The sequence below is a fragment of the Chlamydotis macqueenii genome, chromosome 15, assembly GCF_036417535.1.
Source record: "Chlamydotis macqueenii isolate bChlMac1 chromosome 15, bChlMac1.mat, whole genome shotgun sequence".
In the NCBI taxonomy this organism is placed as follows: Eukaryota; Metazoa; Chordata; class Aves; order Otidiformes; family Otididae; genus Chlamydotis; species Chlamydotis macqueenii.
The window spans coordinates 5,408,979-5,428,953 of NC_141570.1; the positions used below are offsets into that span (position 1 = coordinate 5,408,979).

General features: G+C 44.8%; 3 protein-coding genes across 3 annotated transcripts in view; 2 read left to right on the forward strand and 1 right to left on the reverse strand.

Moving 5' to 3' along the window:
• Positions 1-390: 390 nt before the first annotated feature.
• NUDT1 (nudix hydrolase 1) lies at positions 391-5,714 on the reverse strand. Its single transcript, XM_086759986.1, has 4 exons — positions 5,684-5,714; positions 5,049-5,205; positions 1,113-1,258; positions 391-906 (listed from the first exon to the last, which is right to left on the reverse strand). Exons 2-4 carry the CDS (start codon positions 5,198-5,200, stop codon positions 734-736), a joined length of 471 nt encoding a protein of 156 aa, XP_086616112.1. The 5' UTR covers positions 5,201-5,205; positions 5,684-5,714; the 3' UTR covers positions 391-733.
• On the forward strand, positions 5,238-8,088 carry MRM2 (mitochondrial rRNA methyltransferase 2). The gene is made up of 4 exons (XM_086760097.1): positions 5,238-5,339; positions 5,681-5,838; positions 6,357-6,628; positions 7,342-8,088. Exons 1-4 carry the CDS (start codon positions 5,238-5,240, stop codon positions 7,764-7,766), a joined length of 957 nt encoding a protein of 318 aa, XP_086616223.1. The 3' UTR covers positions 7,767-8,088.
• A 1,054-nt stretch (positions 8,089-9,142) lies between these two features.
• The window catches only part of MAD1L1 (mitotic arrest deficient 1 like 1), a 366,820-nt gene continuing 355,987 nt past the window's right edge, over positions 9,143-19,975 (forward strand). Inside the window, exons 1-8 of the mRNA XM_086760107.1 lie at positions 9,143-9,274; positions 10,814-10,967; positions 12,296-12,436; positions 14,133-14,312; positions 15,717-15,841; positions 16,529-16,610; positions 17,833-17,963; positions 19,198-19,312. Of these exons, the coding sequence (XP_086616233.1) occupies positions 10,818-10,967; positions 12,296-12,436; positions 14,133-14,312; positions 15,717-15,841; positions 16,529-16,610; positions 17,833-17,963; positions 19,198-19,312 (924 nt within the window). The 5' untranslated portion in view covers positions 9,143-9,274; positions 10,814-10,817. The remainder of the gene's footprint in view (positions 9,275-10,813; positions 10,968-12,295; positions 12,437-14,132; positions 14,313-15,716; positions 15,842-16,528; positions 16,611-17,832; positions 17,964-19,197; positions 19,313-19,975) is intronic.

Consider the following 19,975-nt stretch of genomic DNA (forward strand, 5'->3'; position numbering starts at 1 on the left):
ATTTTGTTCAGCATATTTTTACCTGAAACACTCAAAACATTTCAAGTTCATGGCAGGAGTTGCAAGAGTGAAAGCAGGGCTCGAACACTGCCATACATCTACCTCTGACTTTTGTTTTCTTAACTCCTGTAACCTTATACTACCTTCAGCTGGAGAATCCTGAAGGGATCTCTACCTAAACTTTTCAAAAGGCTTTCAAAGCACTGGTCAAGCCTCACTTTGTCACAGGAAGTCCCTGAAGAGGGAAATGTGTAGAGACTGGCACAGAGAAAGTACTTGAATTCTGCTGCATCACAGTCTACTTAATATTTCTGTGTGAAAGGAAGCCAGCTCCTGAATGGCCCTTAAGCAGTCTAGAAGCTAGCCATCTGTTAACGACAGAACACCACATGCTTTTACTACAAAGTATTTTTAATCTTTTAGAAACGTTTCCAGCCACAAGGGAAGAGCCTAAACAGTTTAGGCAGCTACGGTGAAAAGGGTTAACACTAAATTTTTAATAGTTGTTATCACATAACCGCTAAAGTTTACCACAGCCAGGGACTTCACAGCATGGAAAATCTCATTACTGTGTTTCTGCTCTAAGAAACCCCCTTATTTTCCTTACTTCCCGGTGACCTGGCAAAAAAGTCTCCTTTGCTGGAGACTTGAGAAAGGAGACCCTTCCAAGTAGTACTGATGATGTTCTAGCCCAGTGTGGGCAGCAGCACGTGGGCTGAATGCTTCCGTTTTCCTAGAATTCCTCCACTTCTTTTAGGGTGTGCTCCAGGATAGTGTCTTGTCCCTGGAATTTAAAATAGCCACGAAACATCTTTTTCTGAAGCAGCAGGGGAAACCAATAGATATCATCTGCCCACATCTGTTTGAATGGCACCTCATCCTGCTGAAACCACTGTGGACGCATTTCTGGGGGGAGAAAACAAAAGAACTTTGCATGAGCCTTTCCCTTGGATTTTTGCTGCCTAAACGTTGAATATCTGTCAACAAACAGCTTCTCTCTATAGCCCACCTGCCTCCATTCTCAAATGGATTTTGGCATAAATCTGCACTGTCTTCTCAGCAATACTGTCTCAGAAGAGGATGCACATCCTTCCCCTCCACCAGCTACCTACCATCAGTTTCCTTTGGCTCTCCATGAAAATGATCTGCCCGGAAAACGTGAACTTCCATGAGTTCAGAGTGGCCTACAAATTCAAATGTGATCTGACCCATCTTCTGCAAGGTGTCCACAGTCAGTCCACTCTCCTCCAGGAGCTCCCTGCACAAGAAATAGACTTCTTTACATGAAAGCAAGCAGTGGGAGAACAAAAAAAGCAGCCATTAGCTTTACTTGCACATTCAAAACACTTCCAGTGAACCAAAGGTGTAAAGCTGTAACTCAGAGCAGGGCACAGCAGGGTTCTGGCTTGCACCAAACTATGAGATATTTACACCACGGTGGAGCCATGTCAGACTGGCTTGTGTGTTATTTCAAGCTCCTACAGGCTGGTAGGAAAATAGTCTATGGAAAGGAAAGATTCAGGAAAATGGATTGTTTAGTAAAATGTACACTCCTTGCAACACAATAATCTTTTCTGGGCTGGGTTAGAAGTGGGCTAACACTCAGCTGTACTAAGACTGGAGCGGGATGTAGCACAAAAACTCCGAGATACGCTCTATTTAGACAGGCAAAAGGCTTTGCCAACTTCCAGGTAGAGGACTGCAGAGAAGCAAGTAGAAAATATTACACCATCTGTCTTTGCTACAAAAACCAGCTACTTCTGAGGCTAACTGAAGCTTATTTAAGTAATGCTTCATAGAATCATAGAATGGTTAGGGTTGGAAGGGACCTTCAAAGGTCATCTAGTCCAACCCCCCTGCAAGGAGCAGGGACATCCCTGACTAGGTCAGGTTGCTCAGAGCCTCATCCAGCCTGGCCTTGAATGTTTCCAGGGATGGGGCCTCCACCACCTTTCTGGGCAACCTGTTCCAGTGTTCCAAAACTTGCATCGTAAAACATTTTTTCCTAATTTCTAATCTAAATCTACCCCCCTCTATTTTAAAACCATTACCTCTCGTCCTATCGCAACAGGCCCTACTGAACAGCCTCTCCCCATCTTTCTTGTAGGCCCCCTCGAGGTACTGGAAGACTGCTATCAGGTCTCCCCGGAGCCTCCTCTTCTCCAGGCTGAACAGCCCCAACTCCCTCAGCCTGTCCTCATAAGAGAGGTGCTCCAGCCCTTTTATCATCTTTGTGGCCTCCTCTGGACCTTCTCCAACTGGTCCATGTCCTCCTTATGTTGGGGGCCCCAGAACTGGACACAGTACTCCAGGTGGGGTCTCACCAGGGCAGAGTAGAGGGGGAGAATCCCCTCCCTCGACCTGCTGGCCATGCTCCTCTTGATGCAGCCCAGGATGCGGTTGGCCTTCTGGGCCGCAAGGGCGCATTGCCTGCTCATGTTGAGCTTCTCATCCACCAGCACTCCCAAGTCCTTCTCCTCAGGGCTGCTCTCAATCCATTCCCTGCCCAGCCTGTATTTGTGCCTGGGATTGCCACGACCCAGATGCAGGATCTTGCACTTGGCCTGGTTGAACTTCATGAGGTTGGCATGGGCCCACCTCTCCAGCTTGTCAAGGTCCCTGTACATACTACATAACACGACTGGCACACAGAATGTTAGGAGTACCATCTCCCATTCAAATCCCATATAAAAAACACAAAGCGATTGTGTAAAGTTTCAATTTCTGCTCCTTGGAGCATAACGAGAGGCTAGAAGGCAAGACTTTTAAGAGCACTTTGAGAGACTTGCCAAACAGCTCTTTTCCAAGCATCACCACGCGCGGCTACTTGAAGCACAATCAATTCCTTGCTCTGTTTATGCTACACACTTAGGGCTTTTTTTTCCACTTTTCCCTGCGTCTAATAGAATCAGCATAGCTAATGGTTTTTCTAATGTACAAAAATAAGGAATACTTTGAAACACTGTAGCCTCAGTTAAGGTTAATAATTAATGCAGTGGCATGTTTGGCAGTAACTTAAAAATTCTAAAATTGTAATGGAAATTATCTTGAAGGCTCCAGCTTTCTTTGGCATCAATTTAGTGGATCCCTTCCTTCAAAATTATATTCCATCTTATTGTCTTAGCTAATCTTAGTTTATCTTCCTGAGAAACTATCTGTGTCTGAAATAAAGGCGGTTTTCCAGCAACAGAGTTAAAAGCCTAATTTTACAGCCTGTGATAATTGAACAACAAAGCACAACACTGCTAAGGTTCTCTACACAATTTATCTGCTAGCTGTTTGTCTGTGTGTACAGTAAGTGGAAACATTACAGGTAGCAAATTAGAAATAATGAACCAGTCAAATGCTCCCCTTACAAGATGTGCCGCGGAAAAGCTGGGTGTACCCAGTGGAGAACAGAAATCTTACCGATACAAGAAACTTTTTGTTCATGTTTCATCTTTATATTTAACTATTATCTGTGCTGTGAGGACACTTCACACCTTGTGCCACTGCAAACACAACTGAGACAGTGCAACACGGGACCACAGCATAATACCTCAGCTCCACACACAGAGTAGAGGTGGCGCAATTTACGTTTGATGCGGACTGGGTGACACTTCCTGGAGGAGGGCTGCACCCCGAGGCAGCGCTGCGACAGTGTGGTTCCCTGCCAGGAAGGCAGGATGCGTGCCTAGCTGGCCCTGGCTCTGGGGACTGCCTCCTGCTCCGCTGACCTCGGGAGGAATCGGTTGTGTCATTCTGCAGTAAACTCCTACGCGATACATCAGAAGGGCTGGATTGGGCTGTTCCAGAGTCCACAGTGGTAGGCGCTGGCTGCATGGTGGCATGTTGAGCTGAGATTGACAAAACTTTTACCACTTGACCTCTCCTATGAACTCCGGTTTCTAACTCCGGGCTGGCACAGATAAACACACATCTAGTTAATCAAATGCTAAATTAAATCATTAGATTTACGCCACAGTCAGTGGCAATGGAAGCCTAGCAAATGGAGGCCTGATTTAAGTAACAGAACTGACCGCCCTCCCTTCACTCAGACGACAAATTACATGAAAAGCCTCGATGCAAGCATCAGGTACGTTAACCCCATGCACTGCTGGGTGCACAGAGGACCCTTCTGTACCCTGGATTAGCTCACCACAGAACCCAGGCAGTTGCACTGGCACAGCTGAGGCAACAGTTCAGGGCAAAAGCTGTTAAGTAGCTGTTGAGCACACCAACACTGAACTTCCTGCAGGTGCAAGGGCAATGCTGTGTACATATCAGAAAGCGAGGAGGTGGCAAAGCGTGGCTTTGTATCAGCAACATTCATGTAAAGAATGAGGTACCTAATTTTTAGAGGAGTTTAGCAATTCAGCTGCAATCTGCTATTTCCTTTTAATGACTAGACAGAAGAAAGAACTTCAAGGAACCAGTACTAAAAGCTTAAAAAATGGTACTGTACCTCTGTACTGATGGAATTCAATTCCCCCATTAGGGCTTAAAAATGACGCTATGCAGTCAAATAATGAAATTCTACAGTGCCTTTCATAAGGAACCTCTAAGAATTTCTAATATTTTGTCACTACATTTTCACAGAAAAATGCTACTGGATAGCATCAAAAATTAAACAATAAGCAGTAAAATGGCATAACTTGTAATTCTGCTATATAGCCAAAACTGAACTGCACCTTTCTGAACAGTGCAAGAACCTCTGCCCGCCACTAGCAAACAAAGTCTCAGTTTAGATCAGTCAGAGAGATGGGAGGGAGGATAATCGCTAACTTCCAGTTATAAACTGGATGATATTTAAAGTTTTGCAGGTGACAGGCAACGAGGAGCAATCCTGATTTGCCCATCTCCTGCGGGGTGGGCGATTTTCTCTTTTCAGAGACGGCTCACAGCCGCACTCGCGGGCAACGTACAGGTTACGAGGGCGTTATTGATCCGCCGAGCTGTGGTAACCCCACCTGCGGCCCACCACAGGTGGTCTAACACCTCCATGGCCCAACCTGTGCCCCAATACCCACCTTTCCCCAGGGCAGCGACCGAGCCCGGCCAGGCCTCACCTGCGAGCAGCCTCCTCGATGTTCTCCCCTGGCTGCACCTTGCCCCCGAAGCCATTCCACAGCCCGGCTCCGAACCCGCGTTTCTTCAAGCCCAGGAGGACACGGGATGGCTGCACCACCATGACCAGGGTGAAGAGGTTGGACGTGGACATGGCTCCTGGGCAAGAGACAAGGGGGGCACGCTGCGCCATGGGCTCCCGCACCCCTCGGAGGGGAGGCCAGGCTGCTCGCCCCGCCCGGACACGGCAGAGAGCCCCTCACCCCTCCAAACACCCCCTTCCCAAAGGCCTGGTCCCACCATCCTCAGCCCAAACCCTCCATCCCCCAGTGCCTCTCCCAGTGCCTGCTTCTGCCACGCTCACACCGACCCTTGCTCTCCTGCCCCCCCCCCAGCACTCCCTCCCCAAATCCCTGACCCCTCTCCCCAAATCCTTGTCCTCTCATGATCCCCTCTCGAAATCCTTGACCCCCTTCCCCAAATCCTTGTCCTCCCAGAGCCCCCTCCCCAAATTCTGGACCTCTCTATCCAAATCCTTTACACCCTCCCACTGCCCAGCACCCCCTCCCCAAATCCTTACTGTTCCCCCCAACTCTAGCACCGCCAGCCCCCCTGCCTGTCCCTGTCCCCCAAGCACCTCAGCTCCGAACACCCAAATTTCTCGCCCCCCTCGGAAGCGGCCCGGCCCGGCTCTTTCCCGCCCGCCCCCCAGCCCCGCCCCGCGGCAGCCGTGAGGGGAGGCGGGGCGGGCGGAGGCGGCAGCCATGGCGTGGCCGGGGGGAGCCGCCGGGGGTAGGTGCGTGGCGGGGCCGCGGAGGCCACGGGGCGGGCTGGCGGCGGCGGCGGGGTGTCCCCGGGGAGGTGCCGGGTTCGTGCCGCGGCTGTCAGTGTGCTCCGCCCGGAGAGGTGAAGGCGCGTCCCGGCGCCGCGGCGTCCCGCCTCCCTCCGAGGGGCTGAGGAGGAGCGTGCGGGCCGGGAGGCCGTTGTCCCTCGTTTTCCCGCCAGCCCTGGGCCTTGCTGGGGTCAGGCTGCCATGTCGTGCCCCCGCCCGCCTTAAACACAAGCGCCGGAGCAGGAATGAACAGTTGTCTTAGGAGCGGGGCCTTCTTCTGAGGCCTCCATCCAAAATTCATCCCTTTTCATTGAGATTGGACCAGAAAACTAAAGAATCTCAAATTTGGAGGCTTTTTTTTGAACCTGGTGACAAATGGTTGTAGCTGTAGTCGAGGTTAGGATTGATTACTGTAGAGGCTTTCAAAATACATAGCGATTATGCACTAACCGATTAACTCGCCTTTCTTCCCGGGCAGCCGTTGGCGTCTGACGAGCAAATGTCTCCACACCGCAGTGGGGTTTCTGAAGAAATCTGGAACTGAGCACCAGTGGTTGGAGCGGCATTTGAAGGATCCCTTTGTCAAGGCAACGAAGCGGCAGCATTACCGTTGCCGAAGTGCCTTCAAGTTGCTGGAGATTGATGACAAGCTTCATATTCTTCGTCCGGGAATGTCAGTTCTTGACTGCGGAGCGGCGCCCGGTGCTTGGAGCCAGGTTGCTGTAGAGAGGGTCAACGCCTTAGGTACCGGTAAGTACATGTTTTTGGCAGGCGAGGTGGGGATGATACTTGTCTCGAAGCATGTGAGAACTCAGCTGTGATGGTGGCGGTGCAGGGAAGGGACATGGGTCCCTAATGGGTCCCCTAATTATACAAATGTAGGAGTCACTGTTAGGAGCTTGAAGGTGTGTGCCTATGTGACAGTGAAAATGTTCATCTGGTCTGGAGAAATTATATTCGTGAAATAAACACTCACCATGAAGTGTTACTGTAAGCGTAACAAAGTGTTCTGATTAACTGTGTTGTGGGGAGGATCCCTTCATCCAGTTCTGAAATTCCTGTAGCCTCCAGCAGGTAGCTTGGCTTTTCTGTATTTTTATTTCCCTTCTTGAGAAATGGTAGTAACCACTGCCTACTGTTTATGTGTTTTAAGCCATTAATATTTACAAGATCATGTGTTATAACCTGTACTATTGTCTGGGATTTCTGGCCTTGAAAGAAGAGCAGAAAACCAAGAAAAATACCCCCTGCTTATACAAAGTAACAGAGTTGTTGTGTCTTGAATGGATTAGCTTCTAGCAAACCATCCATCCATGTGCATGCAGCAGACTGTCTAAGGAGAAGGAGACCAGACATGGCAGGCGATATGTTTTTTGTTTATTGACTAGCACGGAGCTCATGCATACCCAGGTTGTTTGCAACCATTTTGAGTGTTCAGTGTGTCATTCGTTCTTATAATCTAGATCCTGCTGTCCCCACTGGCTTCGTCCTTGGCGTTGACCTCCTGCGGATTTCTCCTCTGGAAGGGGCAGTCTTCCTGTCAGAGGCTGACGTTGCAGACCCAAGCACGCTGAGGACAATCCAGAGTCTGCTTCCTGCGGAGAAGGTAGATGTTATCCTCAGCGACATGGCGCCTAATGCAACAGGCATTAAAGAACTGGATCATCAGAAGTTGATCAATCTATGTTTAGGCCTTCTGAATCTGTCCCAAAGTATTTTAAAGCCAAAAGGAACGATCCTGTGTAAATTCTGGGATGGACGTGAGTCCTGTCGTCTGCAAAACAGATTGAAGGAGCAGTTCCAAGACGTGAGAACTATAAAGCCTCAGGCCAGCCGGAAGGACTCTGCTGAATCTTATTATTTGGCAAGACTGTACAGAGGGAAATGAAAGCTGAGAACTGCAGATTGTCAAACAGGTGATCAGACATGGATGGGAAATATGAATTTGACACGTGTTTAAAGAAAAATCCCACCATTAAGACCTTGAGTAAATCTGGCACAATTCTTGTGAAGTATGTCATGCTTTTCAAGTACAAAAATCAACCAGGATGGTGTCCTACTGAGTTTATCCACTAATTTTACAAGCAGAGACATCCAATCTAGCTTCTCACCTGTGGAGAAAACGGTTGGGAATGGAGAGGAGTAATCTGAAAGGCGATCTCTGGGGTCAGAGTAATGGAAATGTAAATAAAACAGTGATTTTATGAGTTTCTAATGTGTGCTTGAAAATCATTGCACTCCTATTGCTGTCATGTGTGAGACAAACCATAAAGGCTGTTGTCAGTATGAGAGAGAACAGCAAGGGGAGTTTGAGCCAATTTATTGCCTCTTCATCTTTCTTAAAAGCTGGTGCAATTTATTAGCAGATATAAAAATAGATAATGTTTTTGTGTGTGTCGGGATGTGTGTCATGTACGATCTGTAACGCAGCCGCTCGGGATGTGTGACTCTGGAACACGTAGCCCGATGGCTCTGCTGCATTTTCTAAAGACACGGGTTATATTTAGAGATTGCCACTTCATGGCGCTCGTAAATCCAGTAAATGACAGTAGGGCAGGGTCATCGCTACTGCGAAGATAATTTCCCCCATGTTTTCAGTTATGTTTCCTGTTTCACCGATGATGTTTCTTAGGTGAAATGACAAGATGTTCCTTGGATCTCGGACAGGGAGAATTACTGATGGAATTGCTAGAATTCTGTTTGCAAACATAAATCTAGCCACTGCCTTATCTGTAAGTGACAACTTTTACATTACATGGCACTTTTATCAGGCTGGCTGTGGCGTGAGTTATAAGAGAGGCTGGTAGCACTGTCTGTTTTTAAGGCTTCCAGATCTTTCTTGTTATAAACATCTCATTTGGAATTGCTTACAGATTTTTCAAATTTTAACTGTTTTGAAACCTCCCAATCTGAATGGTGTGCATGAAAGCATTATCCCAAGAGCCTAAACTGGGGAGCTGGATGTTGCTGTGCATGTATTTGGGGACGAAAAAAAGTCAGTCTGGTCTTTGAAAATCTTTATTACCAGTGATTTGCCACAGGAACTGGAGGGAGCAGGGCGTGGGCTAAGCGTCTGCTATCCCTGTTGCTCCTCCGGCTGCAGTCGCGGTGGGGCAGGACCGCTCTGCCCTGGGACAGCGCGGGGGACTGGGCGGTTTTTGGGGTGGGTGGGTTGCGAAGGGGCGGCGTGGGGGGGCGGGCTGTGCTGGAAGCTCTTTCGCAGCGAGGTGGGGCATTACGGTACGGCGCGGCGGCGGACTTGCGCGCCTACTCCCGTCGTTACGGCGGCCCGCGCCGCTGTTCTCGCGAGAGCTGGGCGCGAGTTCCCGCGAGATCTCGGCGCCGGGGCGAGGAGGGAGATCCAAGCGGGGCGCGCGCCGCCGCCGCCCGCGGCGGGTGAGTGAGGGCGGGCGGGAGCGCGTGAGGGCGGGCGGGGAGGCCGCTGGCTCCGCTCCGCACGGCCCGCCGCTCCCGCCCCGCTCCCGCCCCGCTCCCGCCCCGCTCCCGCCCCGCTCCCGCCCCGCTCCCACAGCTCCCGCCCCGCTCCCGCGGCTCCCACCCCGCTCCCGCCGCTTGGCCATCGCGCCCGGCGGCGCGGGAGCGGGTAAAAGGGCGGCTCTGCCGTGTCCCAGTTCCGCCCACCTCTGGGCGGCCGCTCGCCGCCCCCGAGGCGGGGCAGGGCCCCTCCCGCGCCCCCTTTGCCCCCTCGGAGGGCTCCGTGAGGGCGAATCCCCCGTGCCGGCGGCGCTGGGTGGTGAGGGCAGGGGGTCCGGTGGTGCCCTGCCAGGGAGCCTTTGCCGAAGGGTGTTCGGCAGTGTCTGCGGGTCGTCTTAATTTTTAACACTCTTCTTGATAACAGGGTGGCTGGAGCCCGCTTACCTGTTGGCAGTGGCCTCTTTTGAGTTTATTTGAGTGTGAAGTACTTATTTCGAATAAACATTTTCATTTGGGTTTTGGCGATCTGTGGCATGTGTGCTTCTATTATACCTCCTTTTCCTGATGATATAAATCCAAAGAATAACTGCTGCGTTCCTCTGGGAGTGCAGGAGCCTGAAAGTTAGCCCCAGGTCTGCGTCTCTGGTACAGGCCTGTGTGAATGTGGTGGGTTGTCTTTCCTGGTCCTGAACTTCTGTGCTTCTGGGGCTCTGCGGGGCGTGCCGTCACTAGAGAATCACTTCAGCCTTCCTGAAGTCTCCTGGGAAACCTTGCAGGTCTTTCTGAGCTCTGCGCTTGGTTTATCTTTAGCCTTTTAGTAAGGCTTCCTCCAAACTTGAAGGAAGAATTGCAGAAACTTTTACGTGAATGAGGAGACGCACTTTTACTTACGGGAGTGATCTGTTAACTTGAGAATGCTTGTTGCTGGAAGCTACATTCCAAAATGCATTTTAGAAACCAGAATCAAGTTGTTTGGAAGGTAGAGTTTGCTGCCAGTATGGAATTAGTTCTTCCTCCTGGCCTCAAGTGTTTGGAGGAAGAGTAATGAGTGTTAGTGTTGTGTGCCGTAGATCTTCATGTTTTATATTAACTTGTATCCCAGAAGCTATCTTGGTTATATAGGAAAGGAGAATTCAGTTTTGTATAACTTATGAGAGCTCTTATTTGTATGCTTATGGGCTGAGATTCAGGGGAGAATGTATTTAGATAAGAGCAAACCATTTCAGGTAGAAAGCTCAGAGAAGAACAGCCTCTCTTGCATCAGTTTCTCATTTCAGAGACCTACAGCTTCAGCCTTGGTTGGATAGTGTTTTCTGGTTGAAGTTAATCCCAGCAGTAATCTGTGGATCCCAGCAGTGACTGGCAGATTAGGTGTTGTACCCTGTAAGCGGGAAGACCTTGCATTTAGTGTTTGCTCAGGGCAGTGATGTGTCTCTTTTTAGCAAAGCAGCCAGTAGGTTGCTCTGAACGTTTTGCTGATTCCTTTCTGTGTATTTCCAGAGCCATGGAAGACTTGGAAGAGAATACCACTGTCTTCTCCACCCTGAGATCCCTCAACAACTTTATTTCCCAGCGTATGGAGGGGATGTCTGGGCTGGCTACACCAGGATCGTCTCAAAGTTCCTTGCAGATGCAGTACCAGCAGAGGGTGCAGGTGAGGTGTCCTCAGCTCGGTGATGCCTGCAGTGTCACTTACGTGTGGCTGCAGACTTCTTTTGATTATAGGAATTGGGATTGATTTCATTAAGATCTGAGCATTCTTTCAAAAAGTAATATTCGTGCAAGCTCAGTAATGGAAGCTTGCTTTTGGTGAACATTCTAGAATCTTTAAATTTGTTTAAAGTGTCAGGCATAGTTATTTCTGTTTTGTAAAAACTTAGAAAAGATCCTTTGGATTTCTTCCCTGCTTTTTATATCTGTATACCAGCTCAGGAAATTGAATTGTAAGTTGTTTTCATATTGCTGAACAAAGGAGCTTTATATCTGTTAATACTTTTCTAGTAAGTCACTTGTTGCCTTTTTTCACAATCTTCCTTAAAGTTTCTTTGCCTGGACAGATACAGGAGGCTCGCATTGTGCTATGACTTTGATGTGCTAACAGTTGTGCTTTCTTATCCGCTTCTGTTCATATCCACATGGATTTTTTAAATTTTTTTTTTTTTTTACTTTTTCTGTAAGCTGCCTTATGCTTATAAAGCATGGAGTAGGTTGACACCTTGGATCACAAGGACTGTTTATTAGTCTGGAATAAAGTTTCTGTATTCTGTATCTTAATGCAATTTCTATTTCAGTCTCTCCGTATAAAATAAGCTTGCTTTCTTTTTGATGTAAGCCTATTTTACGTTTGGAATGTTGACAAAAATTCATGCATTTTCTGTCTATGGTACATCTCTGGTTACGGAGATGGTTGGTTAGAGGAGGCTCTCTCTGGTTAGGGAGTCGTCATTAGCTATATGTTGAATGAACATTGCTTAGATGTGAGATATTCTGTTCATATTGTCTGTGCTCTAAGGTAATTTGAATGAAAAAATGAATCACAGTGTTGTAGCAGGTAGTAGAAAAACATGCTGTTTTCCTCAGCAGTTAAATTTCATGGGGAGCGTGGTCTTTGCTTCTGGGTTAGCTGCTGTTACTTTCATGAGGCTTGGCGAGTTCATAATTAACCTTTTTTTAGATAGAGAAGTACATTTTGTCAGAATATCTCTAGAAATTGAATGAGAAATTCTGAATGAAGAACTTGAAATTAACTTCTTTGCAACTAACATTGATTTGATGTGCGTTTCTGAGGGTGGTGTTGAACTCTTGGTTTCCACATCTGCAGCTGATGTGAGAAGTCAAGCACCACAAACATGGTGATAGTTTCCTTGTAATTTGTAAAATGACGTGCAAGGGTCAGCTGAATGGTACAGGGTGGAAGATACCGATATCATTGCAGTGCTGTTAATGGTGCGTAATGTCCCTTTTCACCCATGAACTGGCCAGTTGGAAGAACAAGCTGGGCAGATCCACTCCAAATCCCAGCTCCTGCAGGTGGAACGAGAGAAGATGCAGATGGAGCTTAGCCACAAACGAGCTCGCATTGAGCTAGAGAAGGCAGCTAATACCAATGCCAGGAACTATGAGGTAAGCGTGACGGTTGCTGATGGCTTGGTATCGTAGGCCTAAGCCAGGACATACATAGTGCATCCGCAGATCCCCCGGCAGTGCATCACACTGACTTGTTAATGTACACAAGAGCCAGTGTGAATGTCAGAACCTTGCTTAGTTGGCTAACTGGTGATCTGATCATTAGATTCTGTTAGTTTAGCACTGAAGTTGTTATAGGTAGCAATAACAAAAGGGATTTGTTATTTATTTCTCCCAGAAATATTTAAGTGTTTTTCTCCTAGATGATTTGAAACTTCTGCTGGCACAACTGCAAGCATGTAGTTTGTGTGACTGTAAGTAATTGGAATGACAGCAGTGCCAACCATGCACTGTCACAGAAGAGAGCTTGCGCTGATAAAACAATGAGCTTCACTCGGGGACTAATAGCTTTTATCGGTTTCTGGTTTTATGCCTGTATGTGTTTGCTTAGCTACGTTACTGAAATAAGTAGTAGATCTGTGGGTTTTGTAGGATAATGAAGGCCTTGTATGCAGATGATTATTTAAAATGAAATCTTTAAAAAATAATAAGCCTTTTGGTTGTATTTTACAAGGGTGCTGGGTGACAGATTTAATGGGTAGTTGTGAAATAGCGAGTCAGTGACTAACTCCTCGTTCAGTCTGAAGTTAGGCGATGTGGGATTAAGCCATGGAGAGTTCAAACTGGGATGTAGCTGAGTCAGTCATAGAACCCCCTGAAATACTGGTAGAAGAAAAGGGAGCAGCACTAATCCAGCACTGTGGTAATTACCCTGCTCAAATTCTGTGTTTTTTGAGTCATGTGGGTAAAGGTTGCAGGAACCTTACATTGCTTTGCATAATCCTTGCTTACTATGTAAATCCCTGTCTTGATTTGCTTTGATTAGCAAAGCAATTTACTACACGTTTTTTTCAATAAGTGTTAATCAATTTGTGGTAGGAATAAACTGAAATGGTGTATGAAAGACTGTCAGAGTGCAAAAATATTTATTGTATTAATTGATAATACTGTGCATTTAAACTCAGTTTCTTTTCTATTAAATAGCCGCATACAATTTCCAGAAGTTGCAGAGGGAAGTTTATCTTACTAACCCAACTATTGAGATCTGAGTTTCTGAAAGTTAGTTTGCTATATATGGGTCAGCTTTAGATTGGAGCATCAAATGTTTGCCTCTCTGATCCCCTGGAGAGTGTGCAGTGGAGTCTCTGGAGCCATGTCTGCATTCTAATACTCATAGAATCACAGAACAGTTTGGGTTGGAAGGGACCTTCAACGGTCATCTGGTCCAACCCCCCTGCAAGGAGCAGGGAACCTCCAACGAGATCAGGTTGCTCAGAGCCCCATCCAACCTGGCCTTGAATGTTTCCAGGGATGGGCAACCTGTGCCAGTGTTCCACCACCCTCATTTAAAAAAAAAAACAAACAAAAAAACCCCCCAAAAAAGTCTAAGAGATTTGGAAGGCTCTTAATTTTCTAGCTCCATTGCCTTGGGTACTTCCTTAATGTTGAGTTGCTGCTGGTAAGATTTTTGCCCTTGCTAGTGCAAAGGTTAAAGCTATGGTCTGAGTAACATTGCTTCATGATGATGCCTTTGTGACTACAGTAATGAGGAGTTGGAAAGAGGAGAAAGAAAAATGGCTTCACCTTTGTGTTACTTTTTTCTTATGTCTCTGCAATTTTTTTTCTTTGCAAGCGAGAGGCTGACCGTAACCAGGAGCTGCTCACACGCATAAAGCAGTATCAGGAAAGGGAAACAGAAGCTGAAAATAAACTGAAAGAACAAATGGAGATGAACAAATCCTATAAGAAGAGCATGGAGACAATGAGTAAGAAGCTGCAAGAGAAGGAGAGCAAATTAGCTGAAGCTAATGAAGTAAGAACAGAGTAATTTTTTAATCTTTTCACAGCTTCAGGTGACTTTGCAGTTCTTGTGAACTGAAAATGCCCTTTCTGATTTAAAAAAATATATAGAATTGGAATCACTATGTTCATCATCTGGAGATCAATCAACCCTGGTGGTGTATGTCTTTGCTGTCAAAGTTCAGAACCTAACCAAGTCCAGACACAAGCGAGCAGGTCAGAAGATGTTGCTGTGTTAATTAGTGATGAGAAGAGATTTCTTAGGTTGGTATGGAGAAGGAGAAGAAAGTGGAAGACGACATACGACATCTAAGTTTAGAAATCAGGTTAAAAGACATTGAGTTAAAAAAGGGGAAATGGTGGAGGAGATCAGATGAGAAGGTGTTCAGGGAAGTAGGGGGAACTGTAGAGTGGATGAGACCAAAGTTATGTACAACATGACAACAAAGTGTCTCAAATGCCTGTGCGTTCCGCTGTAGAATGAATGGTTGAATAACAGTTTCCGTTTTGGATGAACAGGTCATCTTCTGAACCTTTTCTGATATCATGTTAGTTAAGTTCAGCTAGTTCATTTGTAACCTTTCAATTTAATTTGATTTCCTGCACCAGTTGTGGATCAACAACAAGCCCTTAAGCCTTCCTCCTACCTAGGTGTCACTGGAAATGTATCTGCGATAAAGCAGGTGAACATTTAATGTGCCAGTTATCAGCGGTTAAAAACAGGGGGACAGTGATGGCACGTGAGAGAAACTAAACCCATGTATGAAATGTGTGCTGCAGTTCTGTTTCTGTGTTCTTTTTATTTCCATATCCGTCAGTATCAAAATGAGAACCCTACATGTCTAGAAAGCATCCTACGTATGTAACGTTTTGAGAATTTTCTCTTTTTCTCTGTTAAAGGGAGTTAAGTAATGGCTATTTTGAAACAAACCTGTGAGTTTTGCTTTAGAGTTAAGATATTTAGAGCAAAATTTTAGAAACCACTGGCCTCTGCTTTTAAGGAAAACATAATACTTCTGGTGTTCAGTTGAGGCAAACAGACATTTTCAATTTTGAAACCCAGACAAAATATATTTGGAATGGTTGTGGGATAATTTTTACTTTAATATATATACTTGTGTTTTATCATCATCTAGCTTTGAAGCTTGATATTTTTCATGCCAGTTTGAGGTCACCCACTTAATAGGTAATGGAAATGACAATTTGGGCGACAGATGAAAGCAACTAAATGATTTTCTCTTGCCTTTGTTTTTGAGGTGATTTTGCAGATCTGAAGGCTTGCAAGAGTGTGGGATAGGTTTCTAGATTCAGTGTTTGTACTTTTTAGTTGGATGTGACTTCTGTCTGTCACCAACCATAATGTCCAGCTTGGAGACTCATAGCCTTGTATGTTTATTCTTTCTTTCCGTTAATTCAGACAATCACTGTATTAAAAGGGAAGATATCAGAGCTGCAATGGAATATAATGAATCAAGAGATGCAGATGACAAGCCAAGACTCTCAGAAGCAGGAACTGATGGAACAGCTGGATGTTCAACATAAGTAAGCAGGGGATGAATGACTGCAGGGAGAAAAAGGCATACAAAACTTCAGTCTTCTGCAGCTGTCGTCACTCAGGAAACTTTCAACAGTGTCTGATTTCCTCTCTTCAAAAGGGTTCTTTGATCTGGATGTGCAGGTTATAACTGTTGTTTGAAACTAGCTCAGAGGTGCAATTTAATTGTACCTTGAGGAAAAAAAAAATACTTGAGCTTAAAATCTCAGTGATGTCTCATGTTCATGGTGGAGAGTTAACAGAAGGCGTGTGGGTGGGAAAGGCTAATCTGAACTTTATAGACTGAACAGAACAAAAATATCAAGCCATAAATCATAGTTGAGGGGTAGCTGAAAGATATGAGTGTTTTTCCTTGCTTATTAAGTTCAAGTCTTCAGTTTCAAAGGTGCTGTTTATTTACTGTGAATCTATATTTGTTGGTTTCAGAGTTAGGGTGGCTTGATTTTGGGGTATTTTTCAAGATGCATCTTTTTTAGTAAAACTGGGTATTTTTGTCTCTGAATTAGAGTGAGATGGTATGAGTGTGAAACTATTTGAGAGACAATCTTCTATCGCAGTGCCATATACCTTGTTAGTGGTGGTTTAAAATCTTTGTCAGAGATGCTTCTGCATGTAGGTTGTTTCTGGTATGAGATTTCTGATTGATAAATGCCTCTTGTGTCTACATCTAATAGAAAATGGCAAGAGGCTACGCAGCAAATCCAGACGTTGCAAGCAAGCCAATCTCTACTGGCAGAATATGAACAGAAGATAAAGGTAAGAAACTTTGTGGCCAGTATAAAGCTTTAGTTTTTAATCTTTTCCATGGAGAACCAGAGCAGTGGTTGGTTTGGGTTTTTTTTGGGTTTTTTTTTTTTTTTTTTAAATTACTATTGCAGAAATAGAGGTTACTTTGTCATTTAAGAATTTAATCTGGTGACCAGCAAGAGCTTGAAGTTGGCTAAATTCGATTGAATGGACTCTGCTACCTACAATTAACCTTAACATGGCACTCTTCACCTTTGTTGTATCAGTTGATTGTAAAAAAATCCACCCATGCCTTCTCTATGGAAAGGTGATTTATATCCTTACGCAGTGCTCTGGAGGAATGCTCTGTCTGTCCGTATTCTAGAGCAATCTTTTTTCCAAGTGGTGGAGGATGAATCTAGCAGCTACAGTTACTTTTCTGCTTCCCAGAAAAGCCTTCCTCCGGAGTTGGGTTTAGCTCTTTTGGAAAGTGCAATTACTTGCAAAGCTTTCAAAACCACACTGGCTTAAATGTGAGTGTAGAGATGCTTTGTGTCCTTTCAAATTAACATGTAGGTTGGTAGGAGTGTATCTTTTTCACTTCCCTTCCTGGGAGAGGTCGATGTGGAGAGTTGCTTTGTTTGAGCACATGCTGATAGTAGCATTGCCTATGGTTGCTGTAAAGTAAAGCTACACTGAAAGCCAGCCTCATTGCCAGTTCCGTGACTGCAAGAAGAGACTTTGTCATGCAGTCAGAGCCAGAAGGAAAGGTGAGGAAACAGGATATCAGACTGCAATACAGCTCTAAATAAACTTTATTTTTTTTTTAAAGAAAAAAAAGCAATGTTTGCCATAATGTTAGAATGCACGATTGTGTTTCTTTTAATTCCTAATTCTTGCAGACCATACAAGTGTCCCTCTACACTTCATTGACAGAGGGATAGAGGACAAGAAAATCACAGATTTGGTTTAGTCAATAGAAGAAGGTCCTTTTAATGATTAGCCGAGATATTTTTTTTTTTTTGTTTTGTTAGGAACTTAGGGTAAATAGGTATAGAAAAGAATCCAGCCCGGGTGTTACGAGTGCGTCAAGAGTCATCCTTACTTTGAGCAATGGATTGGGTCAGATCCAGTGATTCCCTTCCAACTTAATTCAAGTCATTGCTTTGAGTTTAAAAAGTACAATGGAGAAGTAGCTCATATGAGTTCCAAGTTAATCATTGCTGTCCTCTTGTCATCCTGTGTTTTCTAGGACCTGGAACAGAAGTTCTCCCAGCAGGAACATGATGCTCTAATTGTCAAGAACATGAAAGCAGAACTGGCCCGTTTCCCAAAAATGGAGCGGGAGTTGCGCCAACTCAGGGAGGAAAATGCCTACTTCAGGTGAAAGAAGGGTTCGGTTGTTGAGAGGGTTATCTTGTGCTCCTCTGTACCTGCTACAATTGCACTATATGCACTTTCAAATCCCTCTGTTTGGCTTCCATATGGGAAAGTTTAGACAGAAGTTTAAATATTTCATATAAATCCTGCATACAAATTGAGCACTGTTGTGATGGTTACCAGATGACAGGATTTGACAAGATGTGGGTAATCTTCCTGAACATAGCAAGAAAGTATTGATCATTCTGGATGGTGATACCTATTTGTTAGAACAAAATTCAATGTTTAAAGATAGTGATGAACTCTATACATGTTTCGGAAAGAAATCCCTGCAGAGAGAAGAGACAGCTGAACACTTCTGTAATAAGTGTTTCTGCTGAGTTATTGTTATCATTATTTTAAAGGCCTGTTGTTCCAGCATAAAGTTTGGAAAGTCTGTTTAAATTTCTAAAGCACTCTGAGATAGCCCCTGGTAGAGTAGACTTTCTGAGTTTCTGAAGTGGCAATTAACTTGAAAAATTGAATTTCTATGTTCTATGGAATAACTTGCCTTAAAGATTTTTTTTTTTTTTTTTTTTTTACAGTAAACTTAACTTCCATCTTTTGGTGCATCTTGTAAAAAAAGCCTAAATTACATGACTGATCTTGCCAGCTTTTTCTTATTCTAAAATTAAAGAATTTCCCTTGGCTTTGTTTTTGTTAGCGTTTCATTATAATTTTAAATTATTTATCTTGGAATCTCTTCTTGTGTTTGTGTTTTGTGCACAGAAACATGATATCAACAGATTAGAGGTAATTTTTTTTAAAAACAATTTTCTCACCCTTGCATACCTCTGTTAAAGTAAAAACAAGCAGTCTCAATGCTTGCTCAGTCATCACAGAGCAATCAAAAAGCCTGAGTGTCTACTGCTTGCTGTGTTCCCACCCTGCATTCAGCCTGACTGAGAACGGAGTTGGGAATCTTTTGCTACCCTTCATGCTGTTTTGCCAGTCAGTAAAGTAGATACAAAACTTCAGGTTGTTTGGACATAATTAGGATGGCACTTAGAGTAGAAAAAATGAGTTCAGTGCAGTTTTTCTGTAGCAGTGGCTTTGCAGTGAAGATTATAGTAGTGAGTCAGTTGAATGTCATAATGTCTGTTCAATGTGATTTCCTTGTAATTCCATGTGTATCTGTAAGTTTTTGAGAGTGAATTGTTGCATGGCTCTTTAATTGTTGTCTCTATTTTCCCCATAGGGAAATGAAAGAAAACAATGGATTGCTTAAAGAGGAGGTAGAAGGTCTCCAGAGAAAACTGGAACGCTATGAGAAAGTCCAGGGACAGCTAGTGAACGTTGAATTGGAAAATGAGGTGAGCAGCTGGGAACAATTGGTGGATGAGCATTTGTTGCTTGTTCTGCCTTTTAGGCTCTTCCTGTATTGCGTTAGCTGAGATATGATACCTGTTTTAATTCAGGGGTTCAAACCAGGCATTCCAAACTTAAATGTCGGCATGAGGGGAGCTATGGCAATAAAGGTGAAAAAGGCAAAAGGATATCTACTGTTCAAGTGGAGATGTTCTGTAAAGAACAATCTCAATGTAGTGGTGTCTTTTTTGGCTTTGCTGTTTCTCTTTTACCTTTCTTCTGCTGGAAATGCTTTTTTTTTTTTTTTGCGTTAAGCTCTGCCCAGACATGGTGTTGCCGAACAGGCATGTGGTAAGAACCTTGATACACAGTTGGATTATTGCCAGTGCTAGCAGGGCCAGAATGTGGTCTCAGATGAATAAAATTGTCTTGCTTCTGTCCCACCATGTATCAAGCATACAGTGAGTTGTCAAGAGATTAACCTAATTGTGTGAACTTCTTGATCTGCAGAACTATACTGGTGTCTGATCAGGTTTGGATAATTCTGTCTGGTATTGACTGAAAGTGAAAAGCTATAGGAGGAACTGGAAGAGGAGAAATGGGTGCTTCAGCTGCTACAGAATCAGTGTTGAGAATGCAGCTTCTTTATGTCTCCGGTGCCAAGAGTC